The sequence below is a fragment of the Mustela lutreola genome, chromosome 8 (assembly GCF_030435805.1).
Source record: "Mustela lutreola isolate mMusLut2 chromosome 8, mMusLut2.pri, whole genome shotgun sequence".
Taxonomy (NCBI): domain Eukaryota; kingdom Metazoa; phylum Chordata; class Mammalia; order Carnivora; family Mustelidae; genus Mustela; species Mustela lutreola.
In genome coordinates, this window is record NC_081297.1 from 52,090,315 (window position 1) to 52,117,640 (window position 27,326).

General features: G+C 36.0%; 1 protein-coding gene across 6 annotated transcripts in view; it reads right to left on the reverse strand.

Moving 5' to 3' along the window:
* Positions 1 to 27,326, reverse strand: part of USP15 (ubiquitin specific peptidase 15) — a 118,623-nt gene that overhangs the window by 80,246 nt on the left and 11,051 nt on the right. For all 6 annotated transcript variants that reach the window (XR_009356628.1, XR_009356630.1, XM_059184759.1 and 3 more), the window contains exons 2-3: positions 19,797 to 19,924; positions 859 to 989 (exon numbers count right to left, since the gene is read on the reverse strand). Coding sequence is in view for 4 of the 6 variants with exons in the window: in XM_059184759.1 (XP_059040742.1) it covers positions 859 to 989; positions 19,797 to 19,924 (259 nt within the window). In the remaining 2 variants the exon portion in view is untranslated. The remainder of the gene's footprint in view (positions 1 to 858; positions 990 to 19,796; positions 19,925 to 27,326) is intronic.

The following is a 27,326-nucleotide window of genomic DNA, read 5'->3' on the forward strand; positions in this document are numbered from 1 at the left end:
GCAGGGAATCTTCTTCTCCCTCTCCCTCTGCCCTTCCCCCCTGCTCGTGTTCTCTCTCAAATAAATAAAATAAAAACGGAACTAAATCAAAGGTACACTCACATTCTATTTAGAAAACAGAATTGAATTCTATCCCTAAACCATCAATACATACATACAAATCATTAATATAACTAGTCTGTAGCAACAGTTCCAAATAAATCCATGTATGGTTTGGTCTACTAGAGGTTTGTACCCTTGTGTTACATAACTTGACTTTTTAATTGTTTCTGTGTGGAAAAACCAACACAGATAAATAATTACATGCTCAGAGATCCTGGTCCCCAAACCCTTCCTTCTTTCCCTTTCCCTGCCTGATACAAAAAACAAATACGTATGTAAGATTGACAGATCTACTTTAAACACTTAGTGTTCTGCTATAACGACAACATCCTCACTTTCATAAATGACTTTTTACTTCCAAAAAGTAAAGATATGGAAAATTTTTAATGTTTCTAAACTATAATTGTAAAACTTGCAGTACAGTGGTTAAGAAAAGAGGTTGCCTGAGTTTCTAAATTGATGTGACTTTCTCTATCTCTGTCCTCATTTCCTCATCTACATGAAGATAATAATACCTACCCTATAGAGATTCCTGTGAGGACTAAATTAATAATAATGTATAATCTGCTTCTAACAGTGGCTAGCAAAAAGTAAATCCTCTATAGGTATTAGCTATCGTCATTATACAATATGAAAGTAACATCTTGATGGTCTTTTTCTCTTAGATATTTGATGAGGATTTGTGTCATTAAACTATAACAATAAAATGTGACTGTTCAATAAAAATATTTTTATTCACTTATTCTAAATATGTACCTTTCGTGCTATTGGTTCCTGACCTTCCATCAAAGTGTACCAGCTGACAAGTTTATTCCAGCCCTCAGTTGGCAACAGTATGTAATCTAATTCATCAATAAGATGTTCCTTAAGTGACTGGGCATCACCATCTGCAAAAGAAAAAAGTAAACCCAATAAATAAAAAGAAACAATAGTTCATGAAATACTTTAGTGTAAATATCATAAATTACTTAAACTCATAGGGACTAATTTAAGTATTTAAATGAGGCCTGAAGAAAGCTCTGAAGTTCACATATAAATCTACATTTTCCAAAATAAACTGTTGCTTTAAAAAGATTAAATGTGGGGAGGAGTCAAGATGGCGGAGAAGTAGCAAGCTGAGACTGCTTCAGCTAGCCGGAGATCAGCTAGATAGCTTATCTAAAGATTGCAAACACCTGAAAATCCATCGGCAGATCGAAGAGAAGAAGAACAGCAATTCTGGAAACAGAAAAACAACCACTTTCTGAAAGGTAGGACCGGCGGAGAAGTGAATCCAAAGCGACAGGAAGATAGACCCCGGGGGGAGGGGCCGGCTCCCGGCAAGCAGCGGAGCAACCGTGCACAAAATCAGGACTTTTAAAAGTCTGTTCCGCTGAGGGACATCGCTCCAGAGGCTAAACCGGGGCGAAGCCCACGCGGGGTCAGCGTGGCCTCAGGTCCCGCAGGGTCACAGAAGGATCGGGGGTGTCTGAGTGTCGCAGAGCTTGCGGGTATTGGAACGGGAAAGCCGGCTACAGAGACAGAGCCGACAGTAAGCTCGCAGCTCCGTGTTACCTTGAACCGGTCGCAGGCTCGGTGAGCTCGGAGCGCGGCCGGAGGTCAGGCAGACGGGAGTAACTGGGCGCTGTTCTCTGAGGGCGCACTGAGGAGTGGGGCCCTGGGCTCTCGGCTCCTCCGGGCCGGAGACCAGGAGGCCGCCATTTGTATTCCCGTCCTCCGGAACTCTACGGAAAGCGCTCAGGTAACAAAAGCTCCTGAAAGCAAACCCGAGCGAATTACTCACCCCGGCCCCGGGTAAGGGCGGTGTAATTCCGCCTGGGGCAAAGACACTTGAGAATCACTACACCAGGCCCCTCCCCCAGAAGATCAACAAGAAATCCAGCCGAGACCAAGTTCACCTACCAAGGAGTGCGGTTTCAATACCAAGGAGAGCAGCAGAATTCCAGAGGAGGAGAAAGCCAAACACGGAACTCATGGCTTTTTTCCTGTGATTTTTTTTAGTCTTGCAGTTAATTTAATTTTTTCTTTTTACATTTTTTTTTTTTTCTCGCCTTCGGGTAAAATTTTTTTTTTTAACTGTTACCTTTTTCTTTTTTAACGATTTTTTACTAGTTTATCTAATATATATATTTTTTCTTTTTTACATTTTTCTTAGGTGTTTTCTTTTTTAAAAATTCTTTTCTTTTCTTTTCTTTTTTTTTTTTTCTTTTCTTTTTGTTTTTTTTTTTTTCTTTCTTCCTTTTTGAACCTCTTTTTATCCCCTTTCTCCCCACTCACGATTTTGGATCTCTTCTAATTTGGTTAAAGCATATTTTCCTGGGGTTGTTGCCACCCTTTTAGTATTTTACTTGCCCCTTCATTTACTCTTATCTGGACAAAATAACAAGACATAAAAATTCAACACAAAAAAAAGAACAAGAGGCAGTACCGAAGGCTAGGGACCTAATCAATACAGACATCGGTAATATGTCAGATCTAGAGTTCAGAATGACAATTCTCAAGGTTCTAGCCGGGCTCGAAAAAGGCATGGAAGATATTAGAGAAACCCTCTCGAGAGATATAAAAGCCCTTTCTGGAGAAATAAAAGAACTAAAATCTAACCAAGGTGAAATCAAAAAAGCTATTAATGAGGTGCAATCAAAAATGGAGGCTCTAACTGCTAGGATAAATGAGGCAGAAGAAAGAATTAGTGATATAGAAGACCAAATGACAGAGAATAAAGAAGCTGAGCAAAAGAGGGACAAACAGCTACTGGACCACGAGGGGAGAATTCGAGAGATAAGTGACACCATAAGACGAAACAACATTAGAATAATTGGGATTCCAGAAGAAGAAGAAAATGAGAGGGGAGCAGAAGGTATACTGGAGAGAATTATTGGGGAGGATTTCCCCAATATGGCAAAGGGAACGAGCATCAAAATTCAGGAGGTTCAGAGAACGCCCCTCAAAATCAATAAGAATAGGCCCACACCCCGTCACCTAATAGTAAAATTTACAAGTCTCAATGACAAAGAGAAAATCCTGAAAGCAGCCCGGGAAAAGAAGTCTGTAACATACAATGGTAAAAATATTAGATTGGCAGCTGACTTATCCACAGAGACCTGGCAGGCCAGAAAGAGCTGGCATGATATTTTCAGAGCACTAAACGAGAAAAACATGCGGCCAAGAATACTATATCCAGCTAGGCTATCATTGAAAATAGAAGGAGAGATTAAAAGCTTCCAGGACAAACAACAACTGAAAGAATTTGCAAATACCAAACCAGCTCTACAGGAAATATTGAAAGGGGTCCTCTAAGCAAAGAGAGAGCCTACAAGTGGTAGATCAGAAAGGAACAGAGACCATATACAGTAACAGTCACCTTACAGGAAATACAATGGCACTAAATTCATATCTCTCAATACTTACCCTGAATGTGAATGGGCTAAATGCCCCTGTCAAAAGACACAGGGTATCAGAATGGATTAAAAAACAAAACCCATCTATATGTTGCCTCCAAGAAACACATTTTAAGCCCGAAGACACCTCCAGATTTAAAGTGAGGGGGTGGAAAAGAATTTACCATGCTAATGGACATCAGAAGAAAGCAGGAGTGGCAATCCTTATATCAGATCAATTAGATTTTAAGCCAAAGACTATAATAAGAGATGAGGAAGGACACTATATCATACTCAAAGGGTCTGTCCAACAAGAAGATTTAACAATTTTAAATATCTATGCCCCCAATGTGGGAGCAGCCAACTATATAAACCAATTAATAACAAAATCAAAGAAACACATCAACAATAATACAATAATAGTAGGGGACTTTAACACTCCCCTCACTGAAATAGACAGGTCATCCAAGCAAAAGATCAGCAAGGAAATAAAGGCCTTAAACGACACACTGGACCAGATGGACATCACAGATATATTCAGAGCATTTCATCCCAAAGCAACAGAATACACATTCTTCTTTAGTGCACATGGAACATTCTCCAGAATAGATCACATCCTCGGTCCTAAATCAGGACTCAACCGGTATCAAAAGATTGGGATCATTCCCTGCATATTTTCAGACCACAATGCTCTAAAGCTAGAACTCAACCACAAAAGGAAGTTTGGAAAGAACCCAAATACATGGAGACTAAACAGTATCCTTCTAAAGAATGAATGGGTCAACCGGGAAATTAAAGAAGAATTGAAAAAAATCATGGAAACAAATGATAATGAAAATACAACGGTTCAAAATCTGTGGGACACAACAAAGGCAGTCCTGAGAGGAAAATATATAGCGGTACAAGCCTTTCTCAAGAAACAAGAAAGGTCTCAGGTACACAACCTAACCCTACACCTAAAGGAGCTGGAGAAGGAACAAGAAAGAAACCCTAAGCCCAGCAGGAGAAGAGAAATCATAAAGATCAGAGCAGAAATCAATGAAATAGAAACCAAAAAAACAATAGAACAAATCAACGAAACTAGGAGCTGGTTCTTTGAAAGAATTAATAAAATTGATAAACCCCTGGCCCGACTTATCAAAAAGAAAAGAGAAAGGACCCAAATAAATAAAATCATGAATGAAAGAGGAGAGATCACAACTAACACCAAAGAAATACAAACTATTATAAGAACATACTATGAGCAACTCTATGGCAATAAATTTGACAATCTGGAAGAAATGGATGCATTCCTAGAAACATATAAACTACCACAACTGAACCAGGAAGAAATAGAAAGCCTGAACAGACCCATAACCAGTAAGGTGATTGAAACAGTCATTAAAAATCTCCAAACAAACAAAAGCCCAGGGCCAGACGGCTTCCCGGGGGAATTCTACCAAACATTTAAAGAAGAACTAATTCCTATTCTCCTGAAACTGTTCCAAAAAATAGAAATGGAAGGAAAACTTCCAAACTCATTTTATGAAGCCAGCATCACCTTGATCCCAAAACCAGACAAGGATCCCACCAAAAAAGAGAGCTATAGACCGATATCCTTGATGAACACAGATGCGAAAATACTCAACAAAATACTAGCCAATAGGATTCAACAGTACATTAAAAAGATTATTCACCACGACCAAGTGGGATTTATTCCAGGGCTGCAAGGTTGGTTCAACATCCGCAAATCAGTCAATGTGATACAACACATCAATAAAAGAAAGAACAAGAACCATATGATACTCTCAATAGATGCTGAAAAAGCATTGGACAAAGTACAACATCCCTTCCTGATCAAAACTCTTCAAAGTGTAGGGATAGAGGGCACATACCTCAATATCATCAAAGCCATCTATGAAAAACCCACCGCAAATATCATTCTCAATGGAGAAAAACTGAAAGCTTTTCCACTAAGGTCAGGAACACGGCAGGGATGTCCATTATCACCACTGCTATTCAACATAGTACTAGAGGTCCTAGCCTCAGCAATCAGACAAAAAAGGAAATTAAAGGCATCTAAATCGGCAAAGAAGTAGTCAAATTATCACTCTTCGCAGATGATATGATACTATATGTGGAAAACCCAAAAGACTCCACTCCAAAACTGCTAGAACTTATACAGGAATTCAGTAAAGTGTCAGGATATAAAATCAATGCACAGAAATCAGTTGCATTTCTCTACACCAACAGCAAGACAGAAGAAAGAGATATTAAGGAGTCAATCCCATTTACAATTGCATCCAAAACCATAAGATACCTAGGAATAAACCTAACCAAAGAGACACAGAATCTATACTCAGAAAACTATAAAGTACTCATGAAAGAAATTGAGGAAGACACAAAGAAATGGAAAAATGTTCCATGCTCCTGGATTGGAAGAATAAATATTGTGAAAATGTCTATGCTACCTAAAGCAATCTACACATTTAATGCAATTCCTATCAAAGTACCATCCATCTTTTTCAAAGAAATGGAACAAATAATGCTAAAATTTATATGGAACCAGAAAAGACCTCGAATAGCCAAAGGGATATTGAAAAAGAAAGCCAACGTTGGTGGCATCAGAATTCCGGACTTCAGGCTCTATTACAAAGCTGTCATCATCAAGACAGCATGGTACTGGCACAAAAACAGACACATAGATCAATGGAACAGAATAGAGAGCCCAGAAATAGACCCTCAAATCTATGGTCAACTAATCTTCGACAAAGCAGGAAAGAATGTCCAATGGAAAAAAGACAGCCTTTTCAATAAATGGTGCTGGGAAAATTGGACAGCCACATGCAGAAAAATGAAATTGGACCATTCCCTTACACCACACACAAAAATAGACTCAAAATGGATGAAGGACCTCAATGTACGAAAGGAATCCATCAAAATCCTTGAGGAGAACACGGGCAGCAACCTCTTCGACCTCTGCCGCAGCAACATCTTCCTAGGAACAACGCAAAAGGCAAGGGAAGCAAGGGAAAAAATGAACTACTGGGATTTCATCAAGATCAAAAGCTTTTGCACAGCAAAGGAAACAGTTAACAAAATCAAAAGACAACTGACAGAATGGGAGAAGATATTTGCAAACGACATATCAGATAAAGGACTAGTGTCCAGAATCTATAAAGAACTTAGCAAACTCAACACCCAAAGAACAAATAATCCAATCAAGAAATGGGCAGAGGACATGAACAGACATTTCTGCAAAGAAGACATCCAGATGGCGAACAGACACATGAAAAAGTGCTCCATATCACTCGGCATCAGGGAAATACAAATCAAAACCACAATGCGATATCACCTCACACCAGTCAGAATGGCTAAAATCAACAAGTCAGGAAATGACAGATGCTGGCGAGGATGCGGAGAAAGGGGAACCCTCCTACACTGTTGGTGGGAATGCAAGCTGGTGCAGCCACTCTGGAAAACAGCATGGAGGTTCCTCAAAATGTTGAAAATAGAACTGCCCTATGACCCAGCAATTGCACTATTGGGTATTTACCCTAAAGATACAAATGTAGTGATCCAAAGGGGCACATGCACCCGAATGTTTATAGCAGCAATGTCCACAATAGCCAAACTATGGAAAGAACCTAGATGTCCATCAACAGATGAATGGATCAAGAAGATGTGGTATATATACACAATGGAATACTATGCAGCCATCAAAAGAAATGAAATCTTGCCATTTGCAACAACATGGATGGAACTAGAGCGTATCATGCTTAGCGAAATAAGTCAAGCAGAGAAAGACAACTATCATATGATCTCCCTGATATGAGGAAGTGGTGATGCAACATGGAGGCTTAAGTGGGTAGAAGAAGAATAAATGAAACAAGATGGGATTGGGAGGGAGACAAACCATAAGTGACTCTTAATCTCACAAAACAAACTGAGGGTTGCCGGGGGAAGGGGGTTTGGGAGAAGGGGTTGGGATTATGGACATTGGGGAGGGCATGTGATTTGGTGAGTGCTGTGAAGTGTGTAAACCTGGTGATTCACAGACCTGTACCCAATGAACAGTATTTAAAGACATAATTTTTTATTAAGCTCTTAAAATAACAAGGGATCTGAAAGAAGAGCATTTCCCAAATATTTAAAGTAGAAGATCCCTCACATGGTAACAGTGGTCATTCTAGTAGTAGCTGATGAAAGAAATTCAGGGGCAAACTAATAACTTTTTACAATGACTCCAAAGCACATGGGCTGGGAACCATGATGGAAATCACAAAAGGGCATCTTGTGAAACAAATTATTCCAGAAGGCCCATCATCTAGATTTCTCCCAAAATCTAAAGTGGAGGAAGTTGTTCAGATGTGGTTCTAATTCTATGAACATTTTCAAAATTCTGGTTAAACCAAAAATTTAGTGCAGGGCAGGCCAGAGACCTAGAAGCAATACCATGAGTTATACCTAAATGACAGTCCCAATCTGAGATTCTGTTATTATCTTTACCTGAATTTCCAAAGTACAGAAACAGATACAGTTAACTGAGTTATATACAACGTAAAGAAGATTTTCTCAATTTGAGCCAGTCTTAAATTATTTAACATGAGAAGCAAAATTGTTCTCAGTAGCATCTCAAAAATGAGAGCCCACTATTTTTTTTTTTTTTAAAGATTTTATTCATTTATTTACAGACAGAGATCACAAGTAGAGAGAGAGGCAGGCGGGGGTGGGGCGGGAAGCTGGCTCCCCGCTAAGCAGAGAGCCTGATATGGGGCTCGATCCCAGGACCCTGAGATCACAACCCAAGCCAAAGGCAAAAGGCTTTAACCGACTGAGCCACCCAGGTGCCCCGAGAGCCGACTATTCTTAATTAGACATAACAATACAAATCAAGAAGCATGGAAAATTCTGAAAGGATTGAGAGAAAGTTATTTGTTCCATCTAGGATCAATCAATGGGTCAGAGAATTACACTAAACTTTTTTTTTTTTAAGATTTTATTTACTCATTTGAGAAAGAAAGAGAGAGAGAGACAGAGAAAGCACAAGTAGGGGGAGTGGCAGAGGAAGAGAGGGAAGCAGACTCCCTCCTGAGCTGGGAGCCCAACATAGGGCTCAATCCCAGGACCTGGAGATTAGGACCTGACCTGAAAGCAGATGTTTAACTATCTGGGCTACCTAGGTGCCCTGAATTACACTAAACTTTGAGAAAACTTTCATATAGAGCAGAAGTGATAAAACTCTGAATTGTATAATACAAACTTCAGTAGCCGATACATTCTAAGGATTAATTTTTAAGTTCGGTTTTTTAAAATCTTAGCAGTAATTTTAAAATCTTGTTGGGGAAACTGATAATTTGGAACATATTTTTAGAGCCTGCTGAAGGTGAAAGAAACTTACATATTCTAAACCCCTATATGCATCATATTCTATGAGACATATTACAGTAAACAACCATGTTATCTCAGTCAGTTCTCAAAACAATCTTTAAGCTAGGTATCTCCATTTTAGATTGGAAAATACTTTTAGACAAACTGAGTAACTTGTCATACATGCAGAAAGTTGCATGGATCATACATGCAGAAAGTTGCAGGTACTCTGAAAAGTGTTATTAGAAAACACTGCTATCTCAGGTGACTTTTCAAAATAATATTATGAGGTAAATATCTCCAAATTAAGCAGATTCAGGTATTGATTAACCTGCTGAAGGTTACACATAGAGAAGATCATAGAAACTGGATTCAAATACAAATTGGTTTACTCTAACATCCACTTTCTTCCTACTATTAACAGACTACCTTGAAGAAAACTTAGGAAAAGAAAGAAGAGTCTAAAAATTAAGACTTTTAAGTTGTCTTCCACAGTTTAAGAGTTTGGGTAAAAGACTTTATTATATATCAGAATCCAATAGTAATTTTATATCTAATGACAAAATAAAACAATTTTTTAAAAAGACTATTTATTTATTTATTTATTTGTTAGAGAGAGAGAGAGAGAGTGAGCACAGGCAGACAGAGAGGCAGGCAGAGGCAGAGGGAGAAGCAGGCTCCCTGCTGAGCAAGGAGCCCGATGTGGGACTCATCCCAGAACCCTGGGATCATGACCTGAGCCGAAGGCAGCCGCTTAACCAACTTGAGCCACCCAGGCGTCCCCAATGAGTTTATTTTTAAGAGACGAGAATACCCCTACCTAAACATAAAAGAGCTCCTATTTGTTACTTCTGCGCTTAATGATATATAATTGATATAGAATAAACTGCACGTATTTGAAGTGACAGAACAATGCAAGTGTGAAACCATCACCACAACCAAAATGATATATCCATCCCCATTCAAAGGTTTCCTAGTAGTCCTTTGTAATCTCTCCTTCCTGTCTATCCAGGTTTCCTGTCCTATCCCTAGAAAATCACTATATTGTGCAACTATAATGTGCATTATGTAGAATTATATATGAAAATTTTGTCTGGATGAATGGATAAAGAAGAAGGGATACACACATACACACACAGAAAATAAGGCAGCCATCAAAAACCTGAAAACTTGTTATTTGCAATGACATGGATGAACTAAAGGGTATTATGCTAAGCAAAAAAGTCAATCAGAGAAAGACAATTATATGATCTCACTGATATGTGGAATTTAAGAAACAAAGGCTCATAAGAGAAGAGAGAAGAAATAAAACAAGATGAAACCAGAGAGGGAGACAAACCATAAAAGACTCAATCACAGGAAACAAACAGAGGTTTTCTAGAAGGGAGGTGGGTGGAGGGATGAGGTAACTGGGTGATGGACATTAAGGAGAGCATGTGATAAAATGAGCACTGGTATTATATAAGACTGATGAATCACAGGCCTGTACTTCTGAAACCAATAATATATTATGTTAATTAACTGAATTTAAATAATGCTTAAAAATTTTTTAAAAATAAAATCCAATTTGTCTAAAAAAATTATCTTTTTCTGTTACTACAGGCATTTTCTTGGATCTTATAAAAATCAGATGTACTGTTTTTGTTTGGCTTCCTTTACACTGTATAATCGTCTTGAAAGTCATTGTTTTTATGTATCAACACTTCATTCCTTTCAACTGCTATGTAGGATTCCATTATATGAATATACTATAATTTGCTTATCCATTGAGCTATTGATGGGCATTTGGGGTTGCTTCCAATTTTCTCTATTACAAATAACACGACTATAAACATTATAAGTATGTATAACATGTATAAGTATTCGTGTATGGATGTACACTCTCATTTCTTTTGGGTAAATATGCAGGAGTGGATACTGGTTCCTCCAGTAAACTCATGTTTAGCTTTTCGAGAAATTTCCTGATTATTTCATTTCCAAAACCAGTGTATTAAAGTGCCACTTGTTTCACATCCTTGTCAACACTTGATGTTGGTCATTCTTTTAAATTTTACTCATTTTTATATACAATAGTGGTACTTCATTATGGTTTTAAGCCTCATTTCTTTAATGACTAATGATGCTGAGTATCTTTGCAGTTATGCAGTTTTAAAAACCGCATTTTCTTTGGTGAAGCATCTGTTCAAATCTTTTGTCTACATTTTCCACTACATTTTATGTTTATCTTAATATGGTTTTGAGAATTCTTTATTTGGCATACAAGTCTTTTATCAACTAGGTGATCTGCAAGTATTTCCCCCACACTGTGGTTTTTCTTTTCTTTTTAAAGATTTTATTTATTTATTTGACAGAGAGATAAACAGTGAGAGAAGGAACACAGCAGGTGGAGTGAGGGATGGAGAAGCAGGCTTCCCGCCAAGCAGGGAGCCCAACGTGGGGATCGATTGCAGGACCCCAGGATCATGACCTGAGCTGAAGGCAGATGCTTAATGACTGAGCCACCCAGGCATCTCATCTTCTCATTTTTTAAAAAATCATTTTTTGGGGGCACTTGGGTGGCTCAGTGGGTTGGGCCACTGCCTTTGGTGTGGGTCATGGTCTCGGGATCCTGGGATCGAGTCCCACATTGGGCTCTCTGTTCGGTGGGGAGCCTGCTTCCCCCTCTCTCTGCCTGCTGCTCTGCCTACTTGTGATCTCTCTCTCTGTGTCAAATAAATAAAATCTTTAAAAATAATAATAATAATAATTTTTTTATTATGTCATGTTAGTCACCATACAGTATATCATTATATAATATATATATGTATAAATTATATATGTATATATTATACATATATCATTATATATCAGTATATCATTAGTTTTTGATATACTGATTCATTGTTAAGTATAATGATTACTGATTCATTGTTATAATGATTCATTGTTTAAGTATAACAACCAGTGCTCCATGCAATACATGTCCTCCTTAATACCCATTACCAGGCTAACCCATTCCCCAGCACCCTCTCCCCTCTAAAACCTTCAGTTTGTTTCTTGGGAGTCCACAGTCTCTCATGGTTCTTCTCTCCCTTTGATATCCCCCCCTTCATTTTTCCTTCCCTTCTCCTATGGTCCTCCATGCTATTCCTTATGTTTCACATATAATTGAAACCATATGATAGTTGACTTTCTGTTTGACTTATTTCACTTAGCAAACCCCCTCCAATTCCATCCATGTTGATGCAAATGTTGGTTATTCATACTTTCTGATGGCTGAGTAATATTCCACTGTATATACAGATCCCATCTTCTTTATCCATTCATCTGTTGAAGGGCATCTCGGCTCCTTCCACACTTTGGCTTCTGTAGACATTCTGCTATGAACACGGATGCATATGGCCTTTCTTTTCACTACATCCGTATCTTTGGGGTAAATACCCAGTAGTGCAATTGCTGGGTCATAGGGTAGCTTTATTTTAAACTCTTTCTCTCCACAGATGACATGATACTTTATTTGGAAAACCCAAAAGACTCCACCCCCAAGTTACTAGAACTCATATACCAACTGAGTAATATGGCAGGATACAAAATCAATGCACAGAAATCAGCTGCCTTCCTATACACTTCAGCTGCCTTCCTATACACTAAAAAAATAACTGTAGAGAAATAAAAGAGATCGATTTCAATTACAATAACACCAAAAACCTTAGGATACTTTGGAATAAACCTAACCAAAGAGGTAAAGAATCTATACCCTAGAAACTACAGAACACTTATGAAGGAAATTGAAGAAGACACAAAAGATGGAAAAAAATTCCATGCTCATGGATCAGAAGAATAAACATCGTTAAAATGTCTATGCTGTCCAGAGCAATCTATAACTTAACACCATCCCAATCAAAATACTAATGGCATTTTTCAAAATACCCTAAACAAACAATCCTAAATTTCTATGGAACCAGAAAAGATCCTGAACTGCCATGGAAATTTTGAAAAAGAAAAACAAAGCCGGGAGGGGGGGCATCACATTGCCTGATTTCAAGCTGTATTACAAAGCTGTGATCACCAAGACAACATGGTACTGGCACAAAAACACAGATAGATCAATGGAAATGAATAGAGAGCCCAGATATGGATCTTCAACGCTATGGTCAACTAATCTTCGACAAAGAAGGAAAAAAATACCCAATGGAAAAAAGACAGTCTCTTTAATAAATGGTGCTGGGAAAACTGGGACAGCTATATACAGAAGAATGAAACTCGACCATTCTCTTACACCATACACAAAAATAAACTCCAAGTGGATGAGAGACCTTAATTCACGTGAAACAGGAATCCATCAAAATCCTAGAGGAGAACATAGGCAGTACAATGGCCACAGCAATTTCTTTTATCACATGTCTCCAAACGCAAAAGAAACAAAAGTGAAAATGAGCTTTGGGACTTCATCAAGATACAAAGCTTCTGTACAGCAAAGGAAACAGTCAACAAAACTAAGAGGCAGCCCATGGAATGGGGGAAGATATTTGCAAATGACACTACAGAAAAAGGCTGGTATCCAAGATCTGCAAAGAACTTCTCAAACTCAACACCCAAAAAACAAATAAGCAAGTCAGAAATTGGGCAGAAGACATGAATAGATACTTCTTCAAAAAGAGGTACAAACGGCTAACAGACATATGAAAAAAATGTTCAATATCATTAGCCATCAGGAAAATTCCAATCAAAACCACAGAGATACCACCTTCCATAAGGCAGAATGGCAAGAATTGACAAGACAAGAAACAACAAATGTTGGAGAGGTTGTAGGAAAAGGGGAACCCTTTTACACTGTTGGTTGGAATGCACATTGGTATAGCCACTTTGGAAAACAGTGAGGAGGTTCTTCAAAAAATGTTTTTGAATTCTTTTAACAGTATCACTTATTACTGATCAAACAATTAGTGGCAAAAAGTTCATTCTTTTATCAATTGTGCTTTTTATATCACATTTAAGAAATCATCTTAACACAATGTCACAAAGATTTTTCACCAATTTTTTCCCTATAAGTTCTAAAGTTTATATGATCTGTTTTGAGTTTACTTTGTATATGATGCCAAATATGAATCAAAATTCAGTCTGGGTGGCTTTTTGTTTTGTTTTGGTTTTGGGCTTTTATTTTATTTTGGCAAATAGATACCTAATGCTCAAGCAGCATTTGTTTAAAAGACTATCCTCTCCCTACTGAAATTCTCTTATATCTTTGTCTAAAATCAATTGAACACATATAAATGGATCAACTTTTGGATTCTAATCTGTTCAGTTGATCCTTTCCTCACACTATATACAAATATTAATTTAAAAATGATCAAAGTCATAAATTAACAGCTAAAGCCATAAAACTCTTAGAAGAAAACATAGGTATAAATCTTGTATAACCTTGGATTAGGTGATGCATTCTGACATAAATACAAAGAAAAAATATAAATTGGACTTAGAATTAAAAACTTCTGTGCTTCAAAGATACCATCAAGAAAGTGAAAGACAATCTACAGAATGGGAGATAATTTTTGGAAATCATATATTAGATAAGTGGTTAGTATCCAGAACATATAAATAACATTTGAAACATAAGAATATAAGGACAAGTAGTCCAATTAAAAAGAACAGGATCAGAATAGACATTTCTCCAAAAAAAATATAGATATAAGCAGCACAGATAAGATACTTAACATCATTAATCACTAGGGAGACACAAATCAAACTGACAATGAGATACCACTTCATATGCAATAGGATGGCTATAATAAAAGGACAGACCATGTGTTGGCAAGGATAGGAAGAAATTGGGAACCTTCATATACTGCTGGTGAAAACGTAAAAATAGTGCAACTATTTTGGAAAACAGTCTAAAAATTCCTTAAGTAGTTTAATATAGAGTTACTATCTAACCTGGTAACTGTAGATCTAAGTACCTACTCATGAGAAATGAAAATATAAAACTACACAATAATTTGTATGTGAAAATGTTCACAGCATCATAAGCCAGAAAGTAAAAACTCAAATGTCCATCAGCTGATGAATGGATAAACTAAATGTGTATATCCATACAATGGAAAATTATTCATCCATAAAAAGGAATGAAGTACTGATTCATTCTACATGGATGACACTTGAAAACTCTATATTACGTGAAAGAACTCAAACGTTATAGGCTATATACTATGTGATCTCATTTAGATGAAATGTCCAAAATAGGTAAATCCAGAGATAGAAAGTAGATTAGTAGTTGCTGAGGGTTGGGGGTTTTAAGAGGGAATAAGGGGTGACTGCTAATGGGTACAAAGTTTCTGGTGTGATGAAAATATTGTGGAATTAGATGGTGGTGATGGCTGTATAACTGTGAATATACTAAAAACCACTTAATCGTACAACTTAAAAGGATAAATTTTGTGATAGGTAAATTCAATCTCAATTTTTTAGACACCTACTAGAAATGTAATTTGGAACTGTGTTGAATCTATAGTTTGGGGGATGGGGAATTTAACAATATAGAGTCTACAGGATCTCTTACTATTTAGGTTTTAATTTCTATCAGCAATGTCTTCTAGCTTTCAATTTATAGAGCTTGTACATATTTTGTCAGATTTATACATATTTTGTATTTTTTTGATGTTACTACAAAATGTTTTTTAAAAATTTCTATTCATGTTAGTTGACTGTTAGCATATAAAAATACAGTTAGGTTTTTAAATAATGATCTTATATCCCATAAACCAATCTCATTTATTAGTCCGCAGGAACTTTTTAAAAAAGATTTTATTTATTTATTTATTTATTTAATTTTTTTTTTTTTAAAAGATTTTATTTATTTATTTGACAGAGAGAAATCACAAGTAGATGGAGAGGCAGGCAGAGAGAGAGAGAAGCAGGCTCTCCGCCGAGCAGAGAGCCCGATGCGGGACTCGATCCCAGGACTCTGAGATCACGACCTGAGCCGAAGGCAGCGGCCTAACCCACTGAGCCACCCAGGCGCCCTTTATTTATTTATTTGAAAGAGAATGTGAGAGAGAGCGAGAGCACAAACGGGGTTGGAGCAGAAAGAGTGGCAGAATCAGCCCTGTTCAACAGGGGAGCCTGACACATGCTCATGATCTGATCATGACCTGAGCCAAAGCAGATACTGTCCCTAGCAGCTTTTTTTTCTCTTTTGTAAATTCAGTCTGATTTTCTATGTGATCTTAGCAGTCTATGAATAAAGAAGATTTATTACTTCTTCCTATACAATATGTATGCTTTTTATCTCTTCTTTCGCCTTACTGCATTGGGCAGGACACCTCCAGTAATGCCAGCTGAAGAGCTGAGTGGACACCCTTACCTTTTCCATGTCACTTGCAGGTTTTTCACAGATGCCCATTATGAGGACATTTCTTTCTATTTTACTCTTTTATCTTACATGATATGTTATCTTTTAAATACATATTTCTAATTAACATATATATTCTTTTCATTGTTGGACTTGATTTACTAAACTTCTGCTCAGACAAGATACTGGCCTAGTGTTTTCTTGAAATTTCTCTAAGATTTTGGTATCAAGGTAATGATGGTTTCAAAGCATGGGTGGGGAAATACTACCTCCCAATTTTATCGAAGAATTTTGTAAAATAGGTATTCTTTCTCCCTTAACTATTTGGTGGAATTCACTAGTAGCAATATTTGGATCTGATGTTTTCTTTGGGAAAAATCTGAAACAACTTCTGCACTTGATACAGGGCTATTTAGGTAATCTATTCTTCTGGAATAAGCTTTAGTAGTTTTCATCTTTTTCATCTAGTTTGCTGAGTTTAATGGCATAAGGTTCATAATATTCCTTTATTGTCCTTTTAATATTTGTGGATTTCGTACTGATACTACATCTCTTATGTTCCTGATATTGGTAATTGTGTCTTTCCTTTTTCTTGTAATCAAACTAGATATGTATCAATTTTATTATTTTCACAAAGAATCAGCTTATTTTTTCTTTTTTATAATTGACACATCATATCACATTTATTACATTTGTTTTGAGAAGACCAGCTTTTGGGTTCATTGGTTTTTTCTATTTTTCTCTTCTCTAATTTCTGTTCTGAACTTATTTTTCTTCTTTCCTTTCTTCTGTTTACTTTAGGTTTTAGTATATGTGCTGCCGAAGCGAGCACTACTTTAGGTTTTATTTGTTCTTTCTTATTTCTTAAAAACCAACACCACTGATTTGAGACTCTCATTTTATTTATATACTCAGATATTATATAATTATATATTAACAGAGCCACTCCAGCTTTCTTTTAATTAGTTTTGGCACATGTATTACTTTTCTGTTTGCTGCATAAAAAACTAATGTAGGGGCTGAAAACAATACCTTTTTTTTTTTTTTAAAGATTTATTTATTTATTTTGAGAGAGACAGAGAGTGGTGGGAGGGCAAAGGGAGAGGGAAAGAATGTCTTAAGCAGACTCTGCTGAGTGCAAGAGCCTAACATGAGGCTTGATCTCACAACCCTGAGATCACAACCTGAGGTGAAACCTAGAGTCAGATGCTTAGCCAACTACTAAGTTGAAAACAATACTTATTTACAATCTCACAATTTTGTGGGTTACAAGTTCCGGTGGGCTCAACTGGATCCTCTATTTAGGGCTCATAAGGCAGAAATCGAGATGTTAGACGAGGTGATCTCTTATCTAAAAACTCTGGGGGAAGAATCTGCTTCTAAGTCCATTCAGATTGTTGGCAGAATTCCGTTTTTCATGGTGCCAGGAATGAGGTGGTCTGTTTCCTTGCTGGCTTGGGCAATGTCTCTCTCTTTTCCTAGAGGATGCCGGCCTTCCTAGTCACATTGCCTCTTCCATTTTCATAGCAAAAATGATATACTAAGCACTTCTCATGCTTTAAATCTCTGACTTCTCCCGCCAGCTAGAAAACAGTCTGCTTTTAAAGGGCATTTGTTATTAGATTAAAACCACTGGGACAGGGCGCCTGGGTGGCTCAGTCTGCCTTTGGCTCAGGTCGGTGTCCTGGGATAGAGCCCTGCATCCGGCTTCCTGCTCAGTGGGAAGCCTGCTTCTCCTCCTCCCACTGCCCCCTGCTTATGTTCCCTCTCTCACTACCTTTCTCTCTGTCAAATAAATAAATAAAATCTTCTTTAAAAAAGCAAAAACAAAAAACACTGGGATACTCTCCATCTGCCATACAACATAAATAATAATGGGAATGATATCTTAATCCTATTTGCAGGCTCTTTCCATATTCAAAGGGAGAGATGATTATGTAAGAAAGAAGTCAGTAGGAGTCAGTCTAGAATTCTGCTTACCATAACATAGCACACCTTTTTCAATTTCTTCTAATCCATTTGGATCTTTATATTAAAAGGGGCACTTTCTTATATACAGTGCATAGTTATGTCTTTTTTTTTTTTTTTTTTTTTAAGATTCTATTCATTTATTTGCCAGAGAGAAAGAGAGAGAGCATGAACAAGCAGGAGGAAGAGCAGGCAGAGGGGAAAGGAGGCTCCCCCCGCTAAGCAGGGAGCACAATGCAGAACTCAAATCCAGCACCCTGGGATCATGACCTGAGTTGAAGGCAGACACTTAACCAACTGAGCCACTCAGGTGTCCTAGAGTTATGTCTAATTTTTTTTTATCTAATCTCTATCTGTAATTGGGGATATTTACATTTAATGTGATTATTCATATAAAGAATAATTTTAATCTACCTTCTTGCTGTTTTGTATTTGTTTCATTTGTTCATTTTTCCTACTTAAAATTTTTTTTAAAACACTGACATTTATCTTCATTATGCATCTCTTTCTGCTTTTTTGCATGCCAGGTAGTATCTGATTGGATCCAAGACATTATAAAATTTAACTTGTTGATTAGATGCTGGATATTTTTGGATCCCTCTAAGTATTTCTGCATTTTGTTCTAAGATATAAGGTTTGACACTTTCAGATTAGAAGGACAAAAGGATTAATTTGCTCAATTACAGTGGCAAAACACTTCTCGGTTGTATACTCCATGAATTGTAAGATTTTCCACTCTAACTATTAACACATTATTCTTGGTTCTAAATGAGCCCCAATGACTTGTTCCCTCAAATTCTTTTGGATGGTTCTTTCCTTGGCCTTGGGCAGCCCCCTCACATTCATGACCTTGATCAACACTCAGCTGAAGACCTGAGAGATACCCTCTGTATATCTCTAGATGTCTCTGTGTCTCCTCTGTCTCTTTTTGCTGATCATTCCTATCTAGTACTCTGCCCTGAAAACGCTGGTGGTATGGGTCTCCCTGGACTTCAAACTCTTTCCTCAACTATGGAAGCTTGTCTACATGGGTTTCCTCTTCTGTGCCTTGTCTTTAACATTCTATCAACACAGTAAGCTATCACTCAAGGATCACTATTCTTTGTTGCCTGGTATCCAGTGTTTTGAGAACTGTTATTTTATATATTCTGACAAGGTCTTAGTTTGCTCATGTGGAAGAGTAAAGCTAGCCCCTCTCACTCCATCTTGGCCAGAAATGGAAATTCTGGTACTTATGTTTTATTCTCTGCAAGTGTGAGAGGTACAGAAGACTGGTAATTAGTGAGGGGTATAGAAGACTGATGTAAAAATCCAAGAATGTAAACATGTATCAATGCTCCCCAACTTAAAATAAAAGTCATGTGTCCATTAGGAAAAACAAGAACAATACAGCATTTCCCCCAAATAATAATATAGTGCTTTCTAACTTACATTCTTCACTTAAAGGGTTAAAAAATAATAAATGTTTCTTACATAATAAATGAAAAAAACTGTCATGATACAGAGTAATAACTAATTATGATAGAATAATCTGAGTTCATTAGGTCAAATCTATAATACGAAGAAATTTTTCTAATTTATTTACATTAATGTTTTCCATATTATATATGTATTGACTATAACATATTCAAATTATCACATTTTAAACCTGACTGAAGAAAGAAAATAATGACCTTTGAGAAGTCCAGAATTATCAATGGGTCCAGGATATACATTTTGATCTCCCATCTGGTATTTGTCCCAACTGTCAAAGCCAACATATTTTTTCCACTGTTTGAACCAGCGACTATCGACTAGGTACCTAAAAAGAGAAAAGAAATCAATAAAGGAAAATACCTGTAACTAGAGGAATAGCATAGAAGATATCAATTTTTTATATTTCATTTTATATTAAAGTACATGCCTACTTCAAAGGATTATTGAGAATAACTGCAATGTGACTTACAATCTGGAAAAAAAATTTCACGTATACAAAAGTGTTATTCCTATTGTTCTATAAATATCTACTATTTGAGGACAAGTATTGACATACACATTAAAAACAATCCTTAACAGCACCTCTTAGAAAATGCAATAGCTATTCCATAAACTATCTGACAGTTGAACAAAAATTCAAATGGGAATCGTAAAAATGAAACAAAACAAAATTTTAAAGTACAACATATAAAGAAATAGAAAAATGTTTCTTCTGCAAAAAACTTAAAAAGACAGTATGTTTATTTTATATATATTTACTCTATCCTTTTGGGGATAAGGAAAGTGGATTATTAAAGGTTTGAGAGACTGATTATAATAATTTTAACAAATTTTTAAAAACTTTAGTTAGCTTCTTTACCAACAAAAGTTATTAACAATACTGTTTCCATTTGTTTCTCATGAAATCTGTTGGGGCAAGCAGGGTAAGGTTTTTTTTGTTTGTTTTCAAAAGTATGGTACACCAAGCACTGTAGGCATTACTGAAATTATATTCATCTTATTTTCAAGTACCTACGAACTGACTTCTCATCAGATGACCAGGGACAGAAGAAGTAAAATACTGGTGCTCTAGGAAAGAAAACTCATAAACCTAAAAAACTTAACATTTATTCTGACTATATTATACCCATTATGAAATACTGCTTTGCCATGGACTCATAATTATTTTAAATTCTTTTCCAGAAACACTTTCCCCACACTTAATCAGATTCAATCACAAACAAAATCAAAGGAAAAGTTAACAAGATGTTTAAAGCCTACATGTGCATTAACAGAGGTAACCAAGTTATTTTTTGGAGATCATTCTAATGTATCTGTGCTTACTACACACAGCACTAAGCATAGGAATGAAATCCTACAGTTTTACAGTTTACACAGTAAATATCTGAAAATGTCTGAGGCAAAGGCACCAATCTAACAAAATCCCACAATTCCTAGAGAATATTCATCAGCAGTTTAATTCCCTTAAAGTGGGTACTGCAGAATTATCTACTCACTAGTATTCCAAACCTACAGTCAGGATTATGTAACTCAAGCCCCCCAGATTGTAGAATTGGAGACTAAAGAAGAAAAAAAGCTCAGAGACTATCTTAAGAAAACCTTATTTTTAAAATAAAGAGATTAAACCAGTAGTAGCTTTACATATTAAACAAAATAATCCTTAATTATTTATCACCCACTAAACATTTTTAAGACTCCTTCCTGTGATTTAAACAAAATATTCAGATATTTCATTTGCTTTATTTGCAAATTAATGTCATACTATGTGGCCTTTCCTCAGTTCCATCTATTTTGTTTTTATCATTGTGCCAATTTCATCATCTCTTTATTACTTTAATCTTGATTTTGGGGGGGCAAGTTCCCCCAGCTTGGTGTTCTTGCAAATTGCCTTAACTATTCTTGGCCATCTTCCACATGAATTTTAGAGTCAGTTTATCAAGTTCCACAAAAAGTACAATTAAGATTTTGATTGGATATGTGCTAAATTTATTAATTAACAGTAATACTATACATAACAATGTGATTTATAAAACTGACATTAAAACTATTTGGGAAATACTACCAAAATTCTCTTTATTTAAAATATATTTCTAAAAGATAGGGTTTTATCTCCCATAGTATTTAATAATCCTTTACTGTATGGTAGACGTTTGCACTGGGTAGTATTCATCTGCTGTTATAATATTTCTAGTTCATATCTCTTTGCTAGATCTTGAAGTGACTGGTAGTTTCTGTATAATGATACTATTAAGAGAGGAGACTCTCACACTTGATGGATATTTATCTGCTTTCAACATTACTTTCAACTGAAAAGGCCATCACATCTATTACAGGCTGCCGTATCTTATTTGCAAAATTTTGTGGTAATGAAATATGAGGGAAAATATAGGAAAAAACAGAAACATCCATCACAGAAATAACTGTACATTTCTTAAATGTACTTAAGAAAGACAAAATTAAACGAAGTGAGCTAAATAAAACAAAATTTATTTTAAGACATTTACATAGATTTATTTTAAAAACTCTACATCTAATCTGTGAATCTGCCAAAACATAAAAATCCTCAATTTGAATTGATAAAAGCCCACAACAGAATCAACAGTTAATGATTACAAGTAAGTGAACAAAGACCCAACTTCTAGATTTTCAACAGTATTCTTAATCCTTGGTATGCTATTAGGATCTAGACAGGACCAATTTTAGCTTCCAAGGCTTTTTGTTTTGTTTTGTTTTTAAATAGTTATAACTATTTGTAAAGACTGATATTTCATGACTTTAATCTTAGACCTCTGAGAAAGAATAAAAGGCATGAAACAATCTATAAAGTTAAAACAATGATCCTAAAATGAAGTCTAAAATACTTAACATTGCCTACTTGGTTTTGCATGATCTATCTACTCTTGCCTGTCTAGTCTCAACTGGTACCATTTTTCTTTGCTGAGACATAACTACAATAACCTTTCAGTTACTAGACACTTCATTTTTTGCCATATGGTTCCATCTGCCTAGATGCTACTCCTATTGCTCCCAACATCTTTTTAATTCCTATTATCGTTCAGATAGCCTACACGTCACTTTCTCAGGGAATCCTCCCACAGCCTTTCCCACTTCCTTTCAAATAGTTTGGAAAAGGAGAAACAAGATGACAATTATTAGCCTACTAGATACCAAGACTGTTTATTAAGTTAAAGAAATTATTTTTAATTACAAAATTACTAACATTTGAGCTTTACACTTGGGCCAGGTGCATATTTCTAAGCACTTTAATATATTAGTTCATTTATTCCCTTAACTACCCAATAATGCAGGTACTATTATTTCAAAGGCACAAAGGAACACCCTGACCAAGGTTACAAAGTGTCAGACCTGTGATTAAAAAATGTAATACTGGCATAGAGAAACAAAAAGGCCAATGAAAATAGCACAGAGAAACAGGAATTGGATTCATGGATATGGGGAACCATGATATATACCAAAAGCATCACCATATTAGTGGGGAATGATGTAGCTAAGTATATGGGAAAAATGAGAGCTTTACCTCACATAGGCAGTCAGTTCTACTCTAATGCTTGTTTTAAAAACTTGAATATGTTAAACACGATTGATACATTAGGGAACAAGAGCACAAATTTCAATACATGCTCAAGCACTACTTTAATCCACAAGCAGGACCAGAACTAAGGGTAAGGCAAGTGAGATGCCTAGGAACCTTAATAAGAAGTGCCTCCTGAAATTCTGCCCCCTAAGTGTTTAGCTTGCTTTACTGTAGTCCTAACTGAAGCAAACATAAGGTGAATGAAGAAAACTACTCAGCTGTACTGAACCACATAAGAATGTACAAAACATACACATTCAAATATATATGTATGTATTTATATATATATATATATGTGTGTGTATATATATATACACACACATATATATTTTTTAAAGATGGGGGAATGCAGAGGGAAAGGGAGAGAGAGAATCTTAAGCAGGCTTTACATCCAGCACAGAGCCCAGTGCGGGGCTCAATCTCACAACCCTGAGATCATGACCAGAGCCCAAATTAAGAGTCAGACACTTTAACTGACTCAGCCACTCAGGCACCCCCCCACACTTTAATCGTCTTCAAGTGTGTTACATCTGCTGTTACAATTTCTTGGCAGATTTAAGAAAACTTTTCTTGGGGCACCTGGGTGGCTCAGCTGGTTAAGCCACTGCCTTTGGCTCAGGTCATGGTCCCCGAGACCTGGGATCGAGTCCCACATGGGGCTTCCTCTGCTCTTCGGGGAGCCTGCTTCTCCTTCTCCCTCAGCCTTTCCCCCTCCTTGTGCTCTCTCTTTGTCAAATAAATAAAAATCTTTAAAAAAAAAAAAAAAAAAGAAAACTTTTCTTCCACCACTTTGCAACCCTTTAAATCGTACTTCTACAAGTTAACTCCATCCTTTTGAAAATAAAAATGTCATATTTATCGTGGTAGTTACATACTTCTTAAAAACTGTGCTACCATTTTTATTATGTTTTTAATGTGTCACTGAAAAATTTTTTTTGTCCCAACCCCAATTTTCCCATATGCCCTATGTTTTTTTTATTGCATGATTTTGCATATAGCATGGTGATTTTTAGGAACACGTGCTATGTTACAGCAGAAGTAACTGTACAAAAACAAGTTATAGTTGGATTAAAAATGTAAATGTGAAAGTAGAAGTACAATTTTTAAAAAAAAAGATATGTGAAAATCCTCATTTCCTTAGACTATAGAAGAGTTAAGACAAAAAGCAAAAACTTTAAAGACTAATAAACTTGTCAAGGTTAAAATGAAAGGCTACCTTTCAACAAAGACACCACCGAGTAAAGAGAAGATACAGACTGGAGAAGATACACCTACTCCAGATAACTGACAAAGGGTCAGAATACATGAAGAACTCCTTTAGGTTAATTAATTTAAAAAAAAAATTTTTTTTAAGAAGGAAAAAAAGCAATTCATGGAAATGAAAATCAGAATGGCCTCCATACGTATGAGAAAATGCTTAATCCCATTAGCAATGGGAAAGATACAAATTAACACCATACCATATCATCTCATGAAGCTGGTGAACACATGTGCACATGTGTCAACAATATCAAGCTGTAGAAAAGATGTGTAGTAATAGGAACTTGTATACTGCCAAAAGGGGAATAAACTGGAACCTTTACTTGGGATGGTAGTTTGGCCACATAATCTATTAAGAATAAAGATGTGGGGCACCTGGGTAGCTCAGTCGGTTAAGCGTATGCCTTCAGCACAGGTCATGATCCCAGGGTCCTGGGATTGAGCCCCACAGCGGGCTCCCTGCTGAGGAGGGAGCCAGGTTCTCCCTCTCCCTCTGCCTGCCACTCCCTCTGCTTGTGCACTCTCTCTCTCTCTGTCAAATAAATAAAATCTAAAAACAAATAAATGAAAGAACCGACTTACCACACCTTAAAAAAAAAAAGATGTACATACCATACATCATGTATTGCCATTGCTAAGTTTTATCCTACAGAAACTCTTGTACAAAATTACAACTACAAGAATACATAGTGCAGGGGCACCTGGGTGGCTCAGTGGGTTAAAGCTTCTGCCTTAGGCTCAGGTATAAGTCTCAGGGTCCTGGGATCGAGCCCTGCATCGGCTCTCTTCTCAGCAGGGAGCCTGCTTCCCCCTCTCTCTCTGCCTGCCTCTGCCTACTTGTGATCTCTATCTGTCAAATAAACAAAATCTTAAAAAAAAAAAAAAAGAATATATAGTGCAGCATAATTTATAACAATAAAAAGATGCAAAGAACCTAGTATCCATTATTCATACCCAAAAATATTACACAAAAATTATAATGCAAAATACAACTACATGTACCAAGGATAAATCTCAAAACTACAATGCTGAACACCCCCCCAAAATTGCAAAAGGACACATGTAATATAACACAAATGTATAAAGACAACAGATGTACAGTTTGAAGAAAAATTAAAAACATGCCACCAATAGTATATATTTACAATCCATGCACATATATTAAAATGTATACATAAAATATTTTGATAATTTAATTATAAAACTAAGTAAAATAATACATAAATAATTTAAGATAATAATAAAAATCTGTTTCAGGATGGTGGCTCCCTCTGACAAGGGAGGGAAGATGATGGGACTAGGGAAACATATACAAGGACATTCAACTATTTTTGTAATGTTTTATTTTTTTAAACTAAGATATGTGTGCACAAATGTCTTGTTATACTTTTCTTTATACTCTTCTTTCTTCCTGAAATAGTACATTAAATATGATTAATATTTTCCACTTAATAGAGAATAGTTTATATATACACATATACCTGGGCACAAATGAAGTGGAGTCAAATGTATAGACTGAATACTGAGGTCAAAACTGATAGTTAAGTGATAGTCAACAAATGAAAAGACTTTCAAGCATAAAAATAAGTAATTATAAATATAAATTGGGTTTGGGTTTTTTTTTTTTTAAGATTTTATTTATTTTGGCAGGGGAGGAACCAAGGGGGAGGAAGAGGGACAAGCGGACTCTGCACTGAGTGTAGAGGTCAATGTAGGGCTTAATCCCAGGGCCTTGAGATCATTCATGACCTGAACCAAAACCAAGAGTCCCACACTTAACCAACTGAGCCACTCGGGCGTCACAATTTTTAATTGTGATAAAAATATGTATCAAAATGTACAAAATACACAGTTTGTTTTACTATGTATTTTTGGAAGAAATTTGTAGGTTTAAGTTATCTCTTATATTTATTTTTTCTGTCTTATATTATCTCTTCCAAACATGAATTAGCATTAAATTTTAATTAAAAAACTGACATAAGCTTTGGAGAATTTTCTCTGGAAAAACACGATTTATTTGATTACTTCTAAATTTATCAAATTATGTTTCTGACATATAATGTATTCATTCTGAAGAAATTATTTCTTTTCGGTAACTACAGCAACCAGTAAGTAAACCAGAAAAATAGAAATGACTGGGTGATATCTCAAAAGAACAAAAAAAGCATGTAAGAAACAGAAAGCACAGCTTACAATCCTTTATATCTGGGAAAATAATACAAGTAAAACAATAAAAAACCCTACAATTAATATATATATATACTTATTTTAAGCTGACTTAACTTTTAGTATGAAGTGTTACATTATAAATTTGCAACTATCTAAAATTCATGTAAATACTAATCTGCAAATATCCAGAGATCCCAAAATACGGAAAAGAAATTAACTGCTTTGTGACAAATGTACCAATTTAAGTTTCTTGCACAAAGGAGTCTATGCCTTATAGATGAGCCCAAAGGTGAAATATTTCTAAGTAATACTGAGACATGTGACTGTGTTTCCATATAAAAAGCCATTAAGTACATGTACCAAAATATGATCAAGATTATTTATGATTAAGGCCTCTGGCTGTAGCTTAATTATTTCCATTTCCCTCTGTTTCGTGAGTTAAAAGGAATTTTATGAGCACCTCACACTTGTATTAATCATGATTGTCACACAGTAGTATGCCAATAGGAAAAAAATTTATAATGTTAATACGGGTTCAAAAATTAGTAAAGAAAATCTTACAGAGATCAAGGTCTATGATCATCAAACTCTCAAATCCTTCAGAGATGACCTACAATCCTCCAGCATATCTCCAGACAGCCTTCTCCATTTATGGTAAATTCAAAACTAGAATGTGCTAGGACCAGAACTTTGGGAGTTTGGT